General features: G+C 41.3%; 1 protein-coding gene and 1 long non-coding RNA gene across 5 annotated transcripts in view; one reads left to right on the plus strand and one right to left on the minus strand.

Moving 5' to 3' along the window:
* The window catches only part of LOC149122541 (uncharacterized), a 354,460-nt gene that overhangs the window by 303,093 nt on the left and 37,059 nt on the right, over positions 1-14,308 (plus strand). The window lies entirely within an intron of this gene.
* The window catches only part of DUSP10 (dual specificity phosphatase 10), a 48,854-nt gene continuing 42,833 nt past the window's right edge, over positions 8,288-14,308 (minus strand). For all 4 annotated transcript variants that reach the window (XM_089312220.1, XM_008268400.5, XM_002717497.6 and 1 more), the window contains exons 3-4: positions 13,167-13,538; positions 8,288-9,539 (exon numbers count right to left, since the gene is read on the minus strand). In XM_089312220.1, the coding sequence (XP_089168346.1) occupies positions 9,274-9,539; positions 13,167-13,538 (638 nt within the window). In that variant the 3' untranslated portion in view covers positions 8,288-9,273. The remainder of the gene's footprint in view (positions 9,540-13,166; positions 13,539-14,308) is intronic.

A 14,308-nucleotide genomic window follows, 5' to 3' on the forward strand; every position in this document is an offset into this window, starting at 1 on the left:
CACTTCTGATCCAGCTCCCTGCTCATGGCCTTGGGAAAGCAGCAGAGAAAGGCCCAAGTACTTGGGCCCCTGCCACCCATGTGGAAGTCCCAGGTAAAGTTCCTTGTTCCTAGTTTCAGCCTGACTCTGCCCTAGTTGTTGTGGCCATCTGGGGAGGAGACCAATGGATGGAACACCTCCCTCTCTCTCTCTCTTCTTCTCTCTGTAACACCAATTTTCAAATAAATAAATAAATCTTTAAAATAAAGATGGTTATATCACTCACTGCTCTTCCTATTGAGAGGTGGAGTCTAATACCCCTCCTCTTGAACCTGGCTTGCATTAGTGATTCACTTAATAAACTGAAGTAGAATTTGGCATAAGTGATACAATACTTCTAAGTTTAAGTGATTTAAAATCTTGCAGCTTGTATCCAGGTCCTTGGAATACTTGCTGATAGACACTAGTTGCCATGCCTTGAGGAATCCCAGGCATCCCTGTGAGGGGCCCATGTGGAGAGGAGCCAAGGCTTAAAATTGACAACAATGGCTGAGTTCTAGGTCCACTGCAAGAATCACCTGCCAGTCGTTTGAACAAGTTGTCTTGCAGGTGGCTTCTCTAGCCCCAGTCAAGCAGTTATATGATGATATTTCATATTCTATCTCTACTGGACCTGCTTGAGGCAAATTAATAAACAAAACAATGTTTCTTATTTTAAGTCACTAAGCATTGGAGTACTTTGTTACACAGCAGCCAGCTATCTGTCAAAATAGAAAATATAAGCAGTATTGAATTCCTAAAGATTTGGAGATCAGGCCCACCAACGGGGACTGAAACAAAATGCAAAGGTGGTGATCCTTACCACATTCCACATTTATTTCATTTATTTGCTCTATGCGGAGCACAGATGAATTTTGAATAATAACAGTGGGTTTTTAAGATCTCAATCAGGTGTTGGCTGTAATTACAGCTGCTATTCCAATCATGCTTCCATTGATGGAGCAACTAACATGGCTCCTGGCACCCAGTAAGTAGCTAATTTGTCTTGCAAATTTTTATTTTTCTACACCTATTAGCAAAAACCAGGGGTTAGCAAAATACAGTCCATGGACCAAATCAAGACTGGTAGATTTTTGTAAATGAAGTTTTATTAGAACACAGCCACATGTATCCAGATTGTCTATGGCTTCGTATGTGCTGAAGAACAGAGTTCTGTAGTTACAATGGAGCCATGTCCTTCAAAGCCTAAAATATTTATTATCTGCATCTTTGCAAAAACAAAGCTCGCTGGCCCCTGGTAAAGACCAGCAGAAACAATCGCCTTTCAGCTTGCAGGGGCAGTGATATACCTTCACTATCCTACTACAGGGCTATTTCATAGCCTAATCCACAGGGATCATAATTGTCTATCCATCCCACCAGACATCGTGCAGATTATTATGTTAATGATATCATGCTGACTATCTGGTGAGTAGGGTGAGGTAACTATTCTGGGAATCTTATTAAGATGCTTGCATGCTAGAGGATGGAAAATAAAACAGAGTTGAAGGACTTATACCCACTGAAACTTATAGAAGTCTAATGATTGAGAGCATGCAAATTACCCCTTGCATGGACATGTGAAAAAACAAGTTGCTGTGTGTGACCCCTCCCACCACTGAGAAATAGACACAATGTTGAATGAGACGTTTGGATTTTTCAGGGAACATAGATCTCATTGTGCATGCTACTCCAATCCACTTGCCAAGTAAGGTGTAAGTTCACTAGTTTGAATAGGGTCCAGAATGAAAGAAGTTTCTAAATACTCCAAGTAGTTCAAGCCTGCAATGCAAGATGCTCTTACATCTAGATTCAACAGATCTCATGATGCTGAATGCTTCTGTCCCGTATGGGAATCCTGTATGGAGCCATCACAGAATAGATGAGTCACAGAGCAGGCATTTAAGATTTTGGAACAAAAGTATGACAGCGTCTTCAGAAAAGCTATGCTTCTTTTGAATAGCAGTTTGTTTGAAACTAGAAGCTTGATCATGGGCCAGCAAGTTATAATGCAACCTGAAATTCTCACAGTAAATTGAATGTTGCCAATCAAGTCTCTTAAGTTGGCCATGAATGACAGTATCTTATTATCAGATGGAAGTGAAATATGGAATCAAGCACAAGTACATTGAATAAGCAAGTGAACACATACCTGTGGTCTCTACCCCTGCTGCAGTACTTCCTAGAACTTAAATCAATGGCCTCATGGTGAAATCACAGTGGATAGAAAAGATAGTTTCCTAATTTTACATCATATCCAGGTATCATCCAAGAATGGATGGCTAGATCATTGTAGTCCCACTTTGGGGTGGCTCAGGAGGATAATGATGAAGGAGAAGTTTCAGAGCAGGCAGAACAGATTTTTCACTTTCCTGAAAGAAGAGAGAGCCAGAAGTACGATTCTACATTGCATCGTTGGGGGTGGCTGTGTTTGGGTGGATAATCAAGGACTTAAAGGAAATACAACTGGAAAACTGGTGACAGGGAAGTCTAGGGAAGAAGTAACTGGATGGATCTTTCTGAATGGACACAGTATATTCCACATGAATGCTCACCAAAGCCAACCTCAGGATCTTAATTATGGGCAAGATGAAACATTGTGTGAATTCCTGTCCTTGACCAATGAGTTCATGAATAAATTAGCCATGGTAGTGAACATGGAGGGTATGCATGGGTTTGGAATAAACTTCCACTCACCAAAGTTAATACATATATAGTTGGGCTGGTGCTGTGGTGTAGAGGGTAAAGCCGCCACCTGTGGTGCTAGCATCCAATATGGGTGCCAGTTCGAGTCTTGGCTACTCCAAGTCCGATCCAGCACTCTGCTATGGCCTCGGAAGCAATAGCAGATGGCCCAAGTCCTTGGGTCTCTGAGCCTGTGCGGGAGACCCAGAGGAAGCTCCTGGCTCCTGGCTTCGGATCAGCACAGCTCTGACTATTGCGGCCAATTGGGGAGTGAACCAGCAGATGGAAAACCTCTCTCTCTCCCTGCCTCTCCTCTCTGTGTAATTCTGACTTTCAAATAAATACATAAATCTTTAAAGAAAAAAAAAGTATATAGCTGCAGCCAAGCATACAACTCATGAAAAGCAGAGACCAATACTGAACCCTTGAAATAGCACCATTCCCTGGGGAAAGCAGTCAGCTCTGGGACAGCGAGTTAATAACCCTGGACCCCTTCTGTGATGGAAGAGCAGCACTTTGTTCTCACTTCCTACTCTTCACATGTGTTTGCCTTCCTTACCCACAGCACTTTGGACTTATAGAATTCTTATATGTCTAATTCACCATCATAGTGTTCAATAATACTTTGCTTCTGAACAAGGAACTGAACTTTGCACAAAATGAATGGTGGGAACAGGCTCATGCCCATGATATTCAATAGTCTTACCATATTATCCATCACTCTGAAGCAGTTAAAAGGTGTAAAGACTCTTTTAAAAATTATTTATTTGTTTATTTATTTAAAAGGCAGAGTTACAGAGAGGCAGAGAGAGAGAGGTCTTCCATCTGCTGGTTTACTCCCCAGATGGCTGCAATGGCCTGAGCTCTGGGTCTCCCACATGGGTGCAGGGACCCAAGGACTTGGGGCATCTTCCACTGCTTTCCCAGGCCATAGCAGAGAGCTGGATCAGAAGTAGAGCAGTTGGGACTCAAATCGGCACCCATATGGAGCCGTATGATCTGGCTCCCAATCATGCAGATGCTTAAACCTCAGTCATAAGTACATGGTACTAAGAAGGTGGAAGCTTAATCCAATGAATGATATTTAGGAAGTGGGACTGATGGGAGGTCCTCAGGTCATCGTAGGTGTGTCCTGGAAAGGTGGTTCCCACACAAGGATAAGATAATTAAGCCTGAGTGGAGCTCACACTGCCTCTGCTTCCTGGCTTAACAATTTTGTGCTCCACCATTGTTTTCTACCACCCTCATCAGAGGTCAAACTGGGAGCGGAAACACACCTTTCCCCTCTATCCTGTTACACTGCCTCAGTGCCCACTTGGACAGCACATATACTAAAATGTTACACTGCCTCAGGTATTTTGCTGCAGTGGCAAAAAAGCTAATAGAGTTTAGATACTTCAAAAATGAAGATTTAGGTCACTGCCACAGGTAAGGGACCATGACAAGGTCCCTTGCTGAGGAAAAAGGGTATGTGGAATGGACAATGAAAGAAGACTGTTACCAACACAAATCATATGAATTTATTTATTTATTTATTGACAGGCAGAGTTAGACAGTGAGAGAGAGAGGCAGAGAGAAAGGTCTTCCTTCTGTTGGTTCACCCCCCAAATGGCCACTACGGCCAGCGATGCCAAAGCCAGGTGCTTCCTCCTGGTCTCCAATGCAGGTGCAGGGCCCAAGCACTTGGGCCATCCTCCACTTTCTGGGACACAGCAGAGAGCTGGACTGGAAGAGGAACAACCGGGACAGAACAGGCGCCGCAACTGGGACTAGAACCCGGAGCGCTGGCGCCGCAGGCGGAGGATTAGCCAAGTGAGCCACGGCGCCGGCCAATCCTATGAATTTAATCACAAGATCAGTGCTAGAAATTAGTATGTTACAAAAGTTTATTTTATATAAATATTAGTTTTAATCCAACCAATTCTTTTTTCTCTCCTATATTCCATTTAATATAAAATGCCATAAAAGTGATTATCCTGTGTATTAACTTCCTAAGGCTGCAGTAACAAAATACAACAAGCTGGTACAGAAATGTATTCTCTTGCAGTTTGGAGGCCAGAAGTTGAAAATCAAGGTGTCAGCAGGGTCAGATCCTTTCTGGAAGCTTGGAGAGAGAATATATCCCATGCCTCTCTCACTGTTTCTGGTGGTTGTATGACCTCTTCTGAACTTAATTATATCTGTAAAGATCCTGTTTCCAAATAAGATCATATTTACAGGGTCCAGAGTTGAGGATTTCAACACACCTTTGTGGGAGACACAATTCAAAACAGAAAATCTTTATATCTCAATATTTAAATTATAGGACATCAAAGGAAGCCATTATCAGCTAGAAGAAAATAAACTATCAAAAGGGGCTATGTGTCTTCTTTGGGGGAGAGAGTAAATGTGTTATCATCTATAGAAGTGGCACTTGCATCTTATTAACTGACAGTATCATTTGCTAATGCTTTTATTTAGAAGCTATGTAAGGTTTAACAAAATATACATGGAGGCCAAGTTGGCAAGCGATGGGCTACATTGGTTTTGTACAGTATCAACTTAGCTAAATCAGTAGCAACTATATTTCCCAGGATTCCCATTCCTGTTTCACACTGGATCAATTTATCCTAAGAGAAATTTGCATGGAGTTGGAAAGTCAGAAGTGAAGCAGGAGCATCAGACTTTGAAGGGAGCACTGGGAACCCATATAATTAGCCCACATTTTCACTGATCCAGTGACTCACCTTGACCTAGAGTAGTGGCTGTGGTTGTAGCTCTCAAAGCTCTCTTTGGACCTCTGCCTTCACTTTGCTGACTTTTAGATGCTAGGGAAATGGGCAACTCCATACACAAGGACCCTAGCTCCTTCTCCAGGTCTTCCAGTGAGGTTGGCAAAAGGCTGATGTGGGTTCTAGTTTGTCCCAGTTCTTCTTTGTTCTCTTCATGTCCGACTTTTCTCTCTGCTGGTCTGCTGACCCACAGAGCCTTCACCCATATCATGAGATGCAAGATTTCCTTGTGACTTCACAAGGTCTTGTAATTGCCTGAGTTCTAATTCCCAGAATAAACCCTTCATTCTCTGTCAGTGTTTCTGCCTCTGATCAAATCCTGATTCATGTATCTTGCACCACACACTGACAAAGGTAGAATAATCTCTTCATTCAGTATCATCCAGGGTTTCTTCCTCTGATCAAGTCATGATTGACATATCTTACACCTAGTATCAGCAAAGGTTATCACAGAGACAGAAATCAGGAACCATGGAAAGTATTGGCATTCACGGTCTATCACTTCCAAAGGGCAGGAAGTTCTATAGACAGGTGCAATTTTGGCCACTTCTTCCTAAACACTTTGTTGCTCATCTCCTGGTCATGACTTCATACTCAGTTTGCCACACTCTCCCCCCAAATCTGCCATCCACTCAACAATGACTGTCTCCAGCTATAGCTTAAAACAAAACCTGTATTTCCTGAGATCGGATGTGATATGTTTAGGAAAAAATAAAACACAAATGTGCTTATTTAGAGGACCCTAACCACAAGCAAGGTGAATGCCATTATTGCTTCATCGTTATTCAGTTTAGCTTGCTGAAAGGTCAGAATGAGTTAGAGCACTTTGTTATCACTCTCAGTCAACTTTTCAAGTCAGAGTCAGGTCCTAGTTCTGTATTTCCCCTTTTCAGTTCACGCTAACCTCCTATTTTCTCCTTTCTCATATTTCATTCATGTTTTTAAAAGTCATCCTTCCCCATTTCCCACCAATGTATGACTGCTGGGTCGCGTGCATTTCTTCTTTGGTGTCTTCGCTGGTGCACGTCCTCCATTTGCCACTTTCCCTTCCCGGCTTCTCACCTTGCCTGCTTTTTCTGTAAGTAGGCAGCATAAGCTCATCCATAAAATGGAAAACATCCATCCTAGTTAACGTACATTGAATAAAAAAGTATTGGCTATTGAAATAAACGTATTCAGAGAGGCTACAGCTGTTGTTCTGTCAAAATAAAGGTAACAATGTCTGCTCTATGTCTTTTAAGTTAGCAATATTACAGAGTCATTTTATTAAATCATCACATTCATTCAGCATAAATGATTCCTTGCTGAATTCCAAGAAGCATCCTTGCATTGGTCAGAAACTCTGCTTTCTCAGAAAGATGCACAATTATTTCCTAGCTCAGCCCTGAAGCTCCCAGGCATCCGAAGAGGCCCAGAAATCCAGGGGGAATCTGGTTTCTAGAGCAATGACTTGGATAATTCATATTATTCTCATGGAGTGGTTAACATTCCTCATGAAGAAATGGAGGCTGAGTGACTCAAAGCAGATTAGTGAAAAAGGCCCTAGTCCCTCTCACAATTCATGGTATGCTGGCTGGCAGGATCTCTGTCTGCCCTAGCATAGGCTTTCTGTGAACATCATAAATGTCTAAAACCATAAATCATTTCTGTATAGCCAAAAAAGAGAAACTGGATTGATTCTTCTTATTGTTTTGTTAAGAAAGAGAGAGGGGGAGAGGAAAATGTTTACACTTGAAAATTTAACATTTGGACTTAGAAATTTTAGCAAATTGCTATATATTTAAATTAAATTAAATATCATCCTAATTCCTTAAATATGATTTAGCTCCAAGGAAATTTTTAGTTGGCTGAGTAGAGAACACCATAAGAGAGATTTATTGTTCACTTCTTTTACTCTTTGCACTAACATAACCCCAAACAACTCTCAGGTAATGCCTGTTGAATTCAATCTCCACTTTTCTAACAAAAGAAAATTTAAATCACTTTGGAAGGAGAACTATTTAAAAACAAATAAGTGTCTAAAATATTTTGTTTTACCATTTGTAAGCAAATGTTCACAAAACTATTTATGTCAAATAAAGCAACATATCTTCAGACATGCCAGGATCCTTCAACTCTTCCACTCACACCAGATAAACTTCAGTTTTCTGTTACATCTTCCTTATGGCCAAGTCCCTGTAAACACCTATGTGCATGTTAATAAAACATAGAAAATACTTGGAATGTATTCTTCCCCAACCTCAATTATTTGTGGAGAAGAACCCAGCTATGTATTAACCAAGTATTATCCCAAACACGTTGTACTTGTGGAACTGAATTCAGTCTGCTGGGAAAAGAGCAAGGAATTGCAATTAACCAATAATTGACATGGTTAATGTCACCAAAGATGTTAAGGAAGCAAGTGGTAATGGAGGCAAGTAGGGACCATCAAGACCCCTAAATGGCAGAATGTCACAAATATTTATCAAATAGCCCCCTGGGGGAAACAATCCATTTGGTAGCCTGGTCTCAAAGGCTCATGGGAACTGCCCCCCCCCCCCCCCCCATAGCTTCAGGCTTTCTGTAGCTGAGACTTTCCAGTGTAACAAGGTTGTGGGAACAAAGAGAACACAACTACACACGTCAGTCCTAGAGTTCGGTGCCTTCTGCTCTCTGCTTCGCGCTAAGAACAGAGAATATTTTCTCTTCCTCATCTCTCTTCCTCTATAAACAAATGTATGCTTCATTTCCAGTTATGCAATCCATACAAGTTACCAAAGTAAAAGAGGCTTAAACTTGAATTGACGTAAAACGGGGAGAATAAAAGACACATCCCAAAATGAATTTTGTTTATATAATGAAAATAAATTTTTACACAATCAACAGAAACACACCTTTTTTTTGCGAAAAATATTTTTAAATAAATTTTTCTTTTTTTTACATTCTGATATACATATGTAACAAGGTTTATGGCACTGTAATCAGAATCAAATCCAAAAAAAAAAGGGGGGAGGGGGGAGGGGAAAGGTGGGGAGGAAAGTAATTGATATTATTGAATTCCTTTCTATCTCCAAGCTGGCAAATATGCACTATTTTTCTATCATTGAGCTGCCAGCTCTAACTTGTTTGCACACTCAAAACACCATATTATTGCACAAGAAGCCAGTGAAGGCATGTGGTATAATGGTCAGTTCCTTGCTATTTCAAAACTCTCTTAAACCCAGACAAAGGAAAAATAAATCCAGAGCATGAAACGCACAAAATCAACAGTATCCTTTGTCTCTTTCAAGAATGTGTGAAGGGTTCTTCGACCATGTAAGTTGCCCTGACCCTCTCCTTGCACCAGTGAGCACAACAGGGCTTCGTTTGGTTGGGTTTTTGTTTTCCATATGGATGGCCCAGGCAGACCCCAGGCCTTCATGATTCAATGTCGCTGCTATTGACTTTTGGTTCTTTTAATTGGTTTAAAGTATAGTATCTTAGGTCTATGAACCTGCACAGACTATTTAGTCATAAACTCTACAAATAGCTTAAAAGGAAAGGGGGAAAAGAAGTTTTCTTATATATTTATTGTTGGCTTTAAAAAAAATGACCTTTGTAGCCTCCCTGCTTTCAGTTTGTGGGAAGTGAATCTCAAGGGCATCAAAAGTTATAGTCTTCTCACACTTGTTAAAAATAAAAAGTCCTTAAACAAGTAGTTTGTTTCCATTCACAAACTTTACCCCCAACTAAAAAAAATAGGAAAAAAAAGAAACTGAATCCTTCTCCCTTCCTCTCCATCTCCTGATGGAGAGCAGTAATCGCTATCATCCAACTGTTGTCACACAACTGTCTCCACGCCCATCAGCTTTGGTGTAAGGATTCGTGGTGTCACACCATTGTTTAGGTCTTCCTCAAACTCCAGCAACTGCCCCATGAAGTTGAGATTTGGGGAAATAATTGGTCGTTTGCCTTTGACAAATTTATAAGCATCAGTCATGGTCATCCGAGTGTGCTTCATTAAGTAAGCGATGACGATGGTGGCAGAGCGCGACACCCCAGCCTGGCAGTGGATGAGAAGTCCCTTCCCGCACTGGTGAGCTTCCTCTAAAGAGAGAGAGAGAGAGAGAGGAGGTTAAAGGAGGACAAAGAGGTAGATGGACAAATATTAACTTGTTTCTCCATTTGACAATTCCTTCTTTTGGAGAGAAAGAATGAAGTAACATTATTTTAAAGCTAAGGATAATCTACTAATTACCTATGTTAATATTACAACTTCCAGAACTGGCTAAAATCAGTGTTAGCATGAGTAAGAAGTCATACATATGTCTACATTTGAAGAGAAGACACAGTAAAGGAATCATTCACAGGAATGGTTTACACAAAAGTGGTAACAGTGCGCTAAGGCTAGACCCACAGCACAATGCACTTACATGTTAGACAAGCTACAGATCTAGTATATCTTAAGAGCCTTTGGGCCTCTCTCTCAAATGTCTTGTCCCTTGCTATTTTGTTATTTTTTTGGAATCATAATATTGAAGAAACAGAAGAGAAGGAGAAAATACACACACATACACACAAGGGTACTTCAAAAAGTTCATGGAAAATGGAATTAAAAGATAAATTATTTTGGCATAAAACTTTGAAATAATATGTATTTTCCATAAATTTTCTGAAGTATTTTCATATATGCATAATCTTCTGATTAAAGAGGTTAATTTCAGTTAGTTGTCAAGTTGTGTGACCTATTGAAACTAGTGCTATTAACAATGCTTCTCCTACTTGTGATAGAGGGAAAAAAAAAACACATTTCTTTCTTTATTCTAAGGAACTGCTCAGTACAGGAACTGGCAATATATATGTAAGATTTTCAGTCTCACCAAACCCTGATCCAAGGCTGAGAGATTAAAATTCAACTAGAAAGTTGTTATGTTCAGCGTCTCAAAATAAAGCCAATTTTTTAACTTAGCTAGAGGTTTGTAGCACGCAGTCCCAAGGTTTCACTTTCTCTTTTGCATCTTTAACCCCTGTGTCTCATGTATGGTGTTCTAGCATGACCATGATGTAGATAGTGGAGGAATTCAAGCAATGGCTCCGAGGCCACATACAACTGACGGGAACAGAGCTTGCTAAGGGTTCAGATACAGTAAAAGCTCGGGAGAATAGCTTGTGGGCGCTGCATGAACAGATTCTTAATGATACTTGTAGACTAAAAGATATATCCAAGAAAGCTTCCCTGAAGGAATATTAATTAAACAGTTTGAGAAAGCAGGATAAACAAAAGAATAGGGATTTAACTCAAACTGCTTTCCAGGTGTCCCACCAGTGGATCAAGAAAAAAAAAATAAAAGGTAACCTTTCATTTTAAAAATCTATAAATGAAACTTCCCGTAGATAAAAGTGTTTCAAGAAAAATAAGTATTTTCCCATTTTTCTGTTAAAATTCTTCTCATTAGCACATACTATTAATTAACCCCAAACCAAGACCAGAAAAGAAGGTGCTAAGGAAGTCAGCTGCCAAGTGGTAGGTTTGACTACTGGTCCCACTACACATTGAGTTGAGTGATGCTGTATGAGTATAACTTTGTGAAGTATAACTTCATAGAATCTCAATGTTCCTGTCTGATTATTAAGACTGACACCAGAGAACCAGCCTCACAGAATATCAGAATAATTATAATTGGACTTAGGAAAAATTAAATAGCCAGTTAAACCCCAAACCCAAGATCTACTTAATATATATTAGATTCTTGGTGAATGCTATTATCCTTATAAAACTTGCTATGTTCTCCATAAAGCTAGACTATAAGATTTCAGTTTATACCATAAGATAACAATGAAAATAAAATTGTACCCATGTAGTATGTGGTTCTGAATTGTTCTTTAGGCTAAATCTGCTTGTTGATGCTTCTGTTGTCCTTATTAAAAAACAGGTAAGCCTGAATAATCCAAAAGGAATGTGAGTGCTTCAGTTGAAATCCTCTTAGAACAAGCTTATCTAATGCTACTCAGTAAATGCAGAGCGATTTCCTAACTTCCCCAACTGGACTGAGGCAGATGGAATCACAGTCATAGTATCACATATCAAGCAGGAAGTTCCTCATCGACTTGCTGACAAATACTACTTCCTCAGGGCCCAGGGTTTGGTTCAGATTTTATTAATACAGAATCCGAGGTACCTTTGCATCCAATGTTGCCAACTGAGAAAGGGATGTTGTAGAAAGATCCTTTGCCTGGGAGTTAAGAAGCCTGCATTCTGGTCTCTTCTCTGACACTAGAATCCCTACAGCCTTGGAGAAGTCATTTTGCTTCATTAAGTTCAGTGCCCATTCATAATTTCCTTCCAGACTGACTATCCCATGGCCCTACACTGAAAGCACAATTAGCAAAGAAAACAGCTGGGAAAATTAACCAGAGCTGCCAACTCCACAGCAAATCCATCAGATTTAACGGCTGTTAAACCTGACGCTTTTTCTGATAAGAAATAAAAAAGTACCAAAGTGTTTTCCTCCCCTGACAGAGGCGCCTAAACAATCTGTTAGAATATTGAGGAAAAGTACAGGGCCATCCCTTTATAGTTATAAAGGTTGGAGTCACTTGAAAAAAAAAATGTGGAGTATCTGCTAGGTGCTGTTATTTTCCAAATCATATTTTGAGCCTTAAAACAGTTTGAAACTATAGAAGCAGCAAACATTGCAATTAGAATTAGGATTAAATTGTTAACTGATTTCTTCTGGAGATCAAAGTCTGCTGTTGCTAGAATTTTCCTCCTTGAGAACTACTCAGGCTTTGCAACCTGATCTTTCCTCCTTCCATGAGTTTTGGGGCAAACTAAAAAGGGAAATCTAGTACCATCTCACTAGCACTAACATTTGTGAGTTTTGGCTAGCCACTGTTTAAAAACCGAGACAACGCAAATAAGAAGAAAACACGTCACCACTCTACCCCGCTCCTCTCTCTGCTCTGCAATGATGCACTGCAGAAAGATGTCCACTACAGCATTATCGGAGGCTTCGTCAGAGCCAACCCCTCAGCAAATGCTACCATTGCTTCAACCTCATGCCAAGAGGTCATGCCAACGGCAATTTTAGTTTAAACTCGAGGTCAGGAAATGAAATCACTTCCTATGCTGTATGAATAAGTCTTAGTAGGGCAAAAGGAAGGTTTAGGTGTGTTTGGAAGTGGTATCATGTGAGGCCTTCAAAAAGTTCATGGAAAATGCATATAATGAAAAAAAAAACTATAAATGAGTTTCAAAAACTTTCAAGCTAAGATAAACTTTTAATTGCACTCTGCCATGACCCTTTGAAATACCCTTGCATTTTATTTCCTGCAAGCCTTTGAGGAGCACTGTGTAGGAGCAGGCAACAGCAGGTCCAGCTCTGGCCTCCAATTTCTGACTTCCCAGCCATTCTGGTTACAGAGCACAGAGTGCTAAGTCCCATCACTTTTGCATTCAGAAGGCGAGGAATGAAACTCTCTAGTTGAACAGATCCAAAACCAATGGAATGATTTGTTTGATTGCCTCTGATGGCCCCATGCAACTCCCAGGTAACAGGTTAGGAGAACATTTTGGCTGCACTAGGGGTCACAGCCTGTGACACCTCGGAGCCTGTGACACCTCGGAGCAGCTTTTATTTTTGCAAGACAGGAATAGACCTTGCAGTTGATATCAAAGCAAGAGCCAGAGGGAAAGGAAGGCAGTGGCTGGGAATTCCCACAGGAGATAGTTACCAATGAACTCAAACGCCTCTTCAAAGTATTGCCGCAGGTTCTGCTTGTTGCTGTCGGTGGCCGGCAGCCGCTTGTAGTTGAAGAGGCCTTTCTCGTAGTGGTAGAGGGGAAGGTGAGTGGTGACGTTAATGACATAGCCAATGTTCAGCCGCTGCATGGTGTCCAGGTCCTGAGCATCCTGCTCGTTGCCGAGGAAGAGGAAGGGCAGGATGGGCGTGAGCTCCGCATTCTCGATGTCGGGGGTGGAGGGGAGGGACTGAGGTAGCACACTTGAGGCCGCAGACGCGCCGCCCCCCACCTCCCGGCACTCTTGGAGCTGGAGGGAGTTGTCACAGAGGTTCTCATGGTTCTGCTTAAAACTACTAAGTCCACCTGGAACACAAACACAGAAATCCAGAGTGACCATTCCTAGGACCAGAGCTGGCCCCAAAGGCCACCTCCCCTGCAGGAACAAGTGCACTTTGTTGCTTACGTACTCAAGGGAGGTATGTAGGTAGGTAGGCAGAAAAACAGACAGAAAAAACAACAGGAAGTCCATCTGGAGACCCGGGACAAGCTTCAGGGATATCACTAATGGGGGATGTCTCCCAAGAAAAGGTTCTGTGTAGCAAGGCAATTGCATCAGCTGCAAATGTGATCTGCCTCTGTGCTCAGTGGCCTTCCTAGAACCCTGCACTTTGAGAGCTGAGGAAGGAAGGGACAGCCTCCTCAGGCAGAGAATTCTGGCTGAATCTTGCACCCTTCGTAGTTCATCTTACCCACAAGGCCAAGTGTGGTCCCAATACAGCAGAGTGGTCACAAGCAGAGACTGTGAAACAGCCAAATCACCTTGGCTATCTTCCTAGTACCACCACTTCCTGGCTCTGTAACTTGGTTAAGCTCATTTCTCTGCCTCTGCCTCAGTTTCCCCATCTGTCAAATGAGGGTAATGGCATCCAACTCTGTGTCATTAAGAGATGAATGACTACATGTAATTTGGCACATTGCCTGGTACACGATATTGCTCAGCAAGTATTAGCTATTTTGAGTACTGTTTGTGTTGAGTGGGCCCAGAGGTGGAGAAGCAGAGAAATGCTCAAAATAAACAAGACAGGGCAGAGTGACATGAGATATCCTTATGATCCCTTTCTGACATTTTTCAG

The sequence above is a fragment of the Oryctolagus cuniculus genome, chromosome 13 (assembly GCF_051225735.1).
Source record: "Oryctolagus cuniculus isolate XC-2025 breed Fujian yellow rabbit chromosome 13, ASM5122573v1, whole genome shotgun sequence".
Taxonomy (NCBI): domain Eukaryota; kingdom Metazoa; phylum Chordata; class Mammalia; order Lagomorpha; family Leporidae; genus Oryctolagus; species Oryctolagus cuniculus.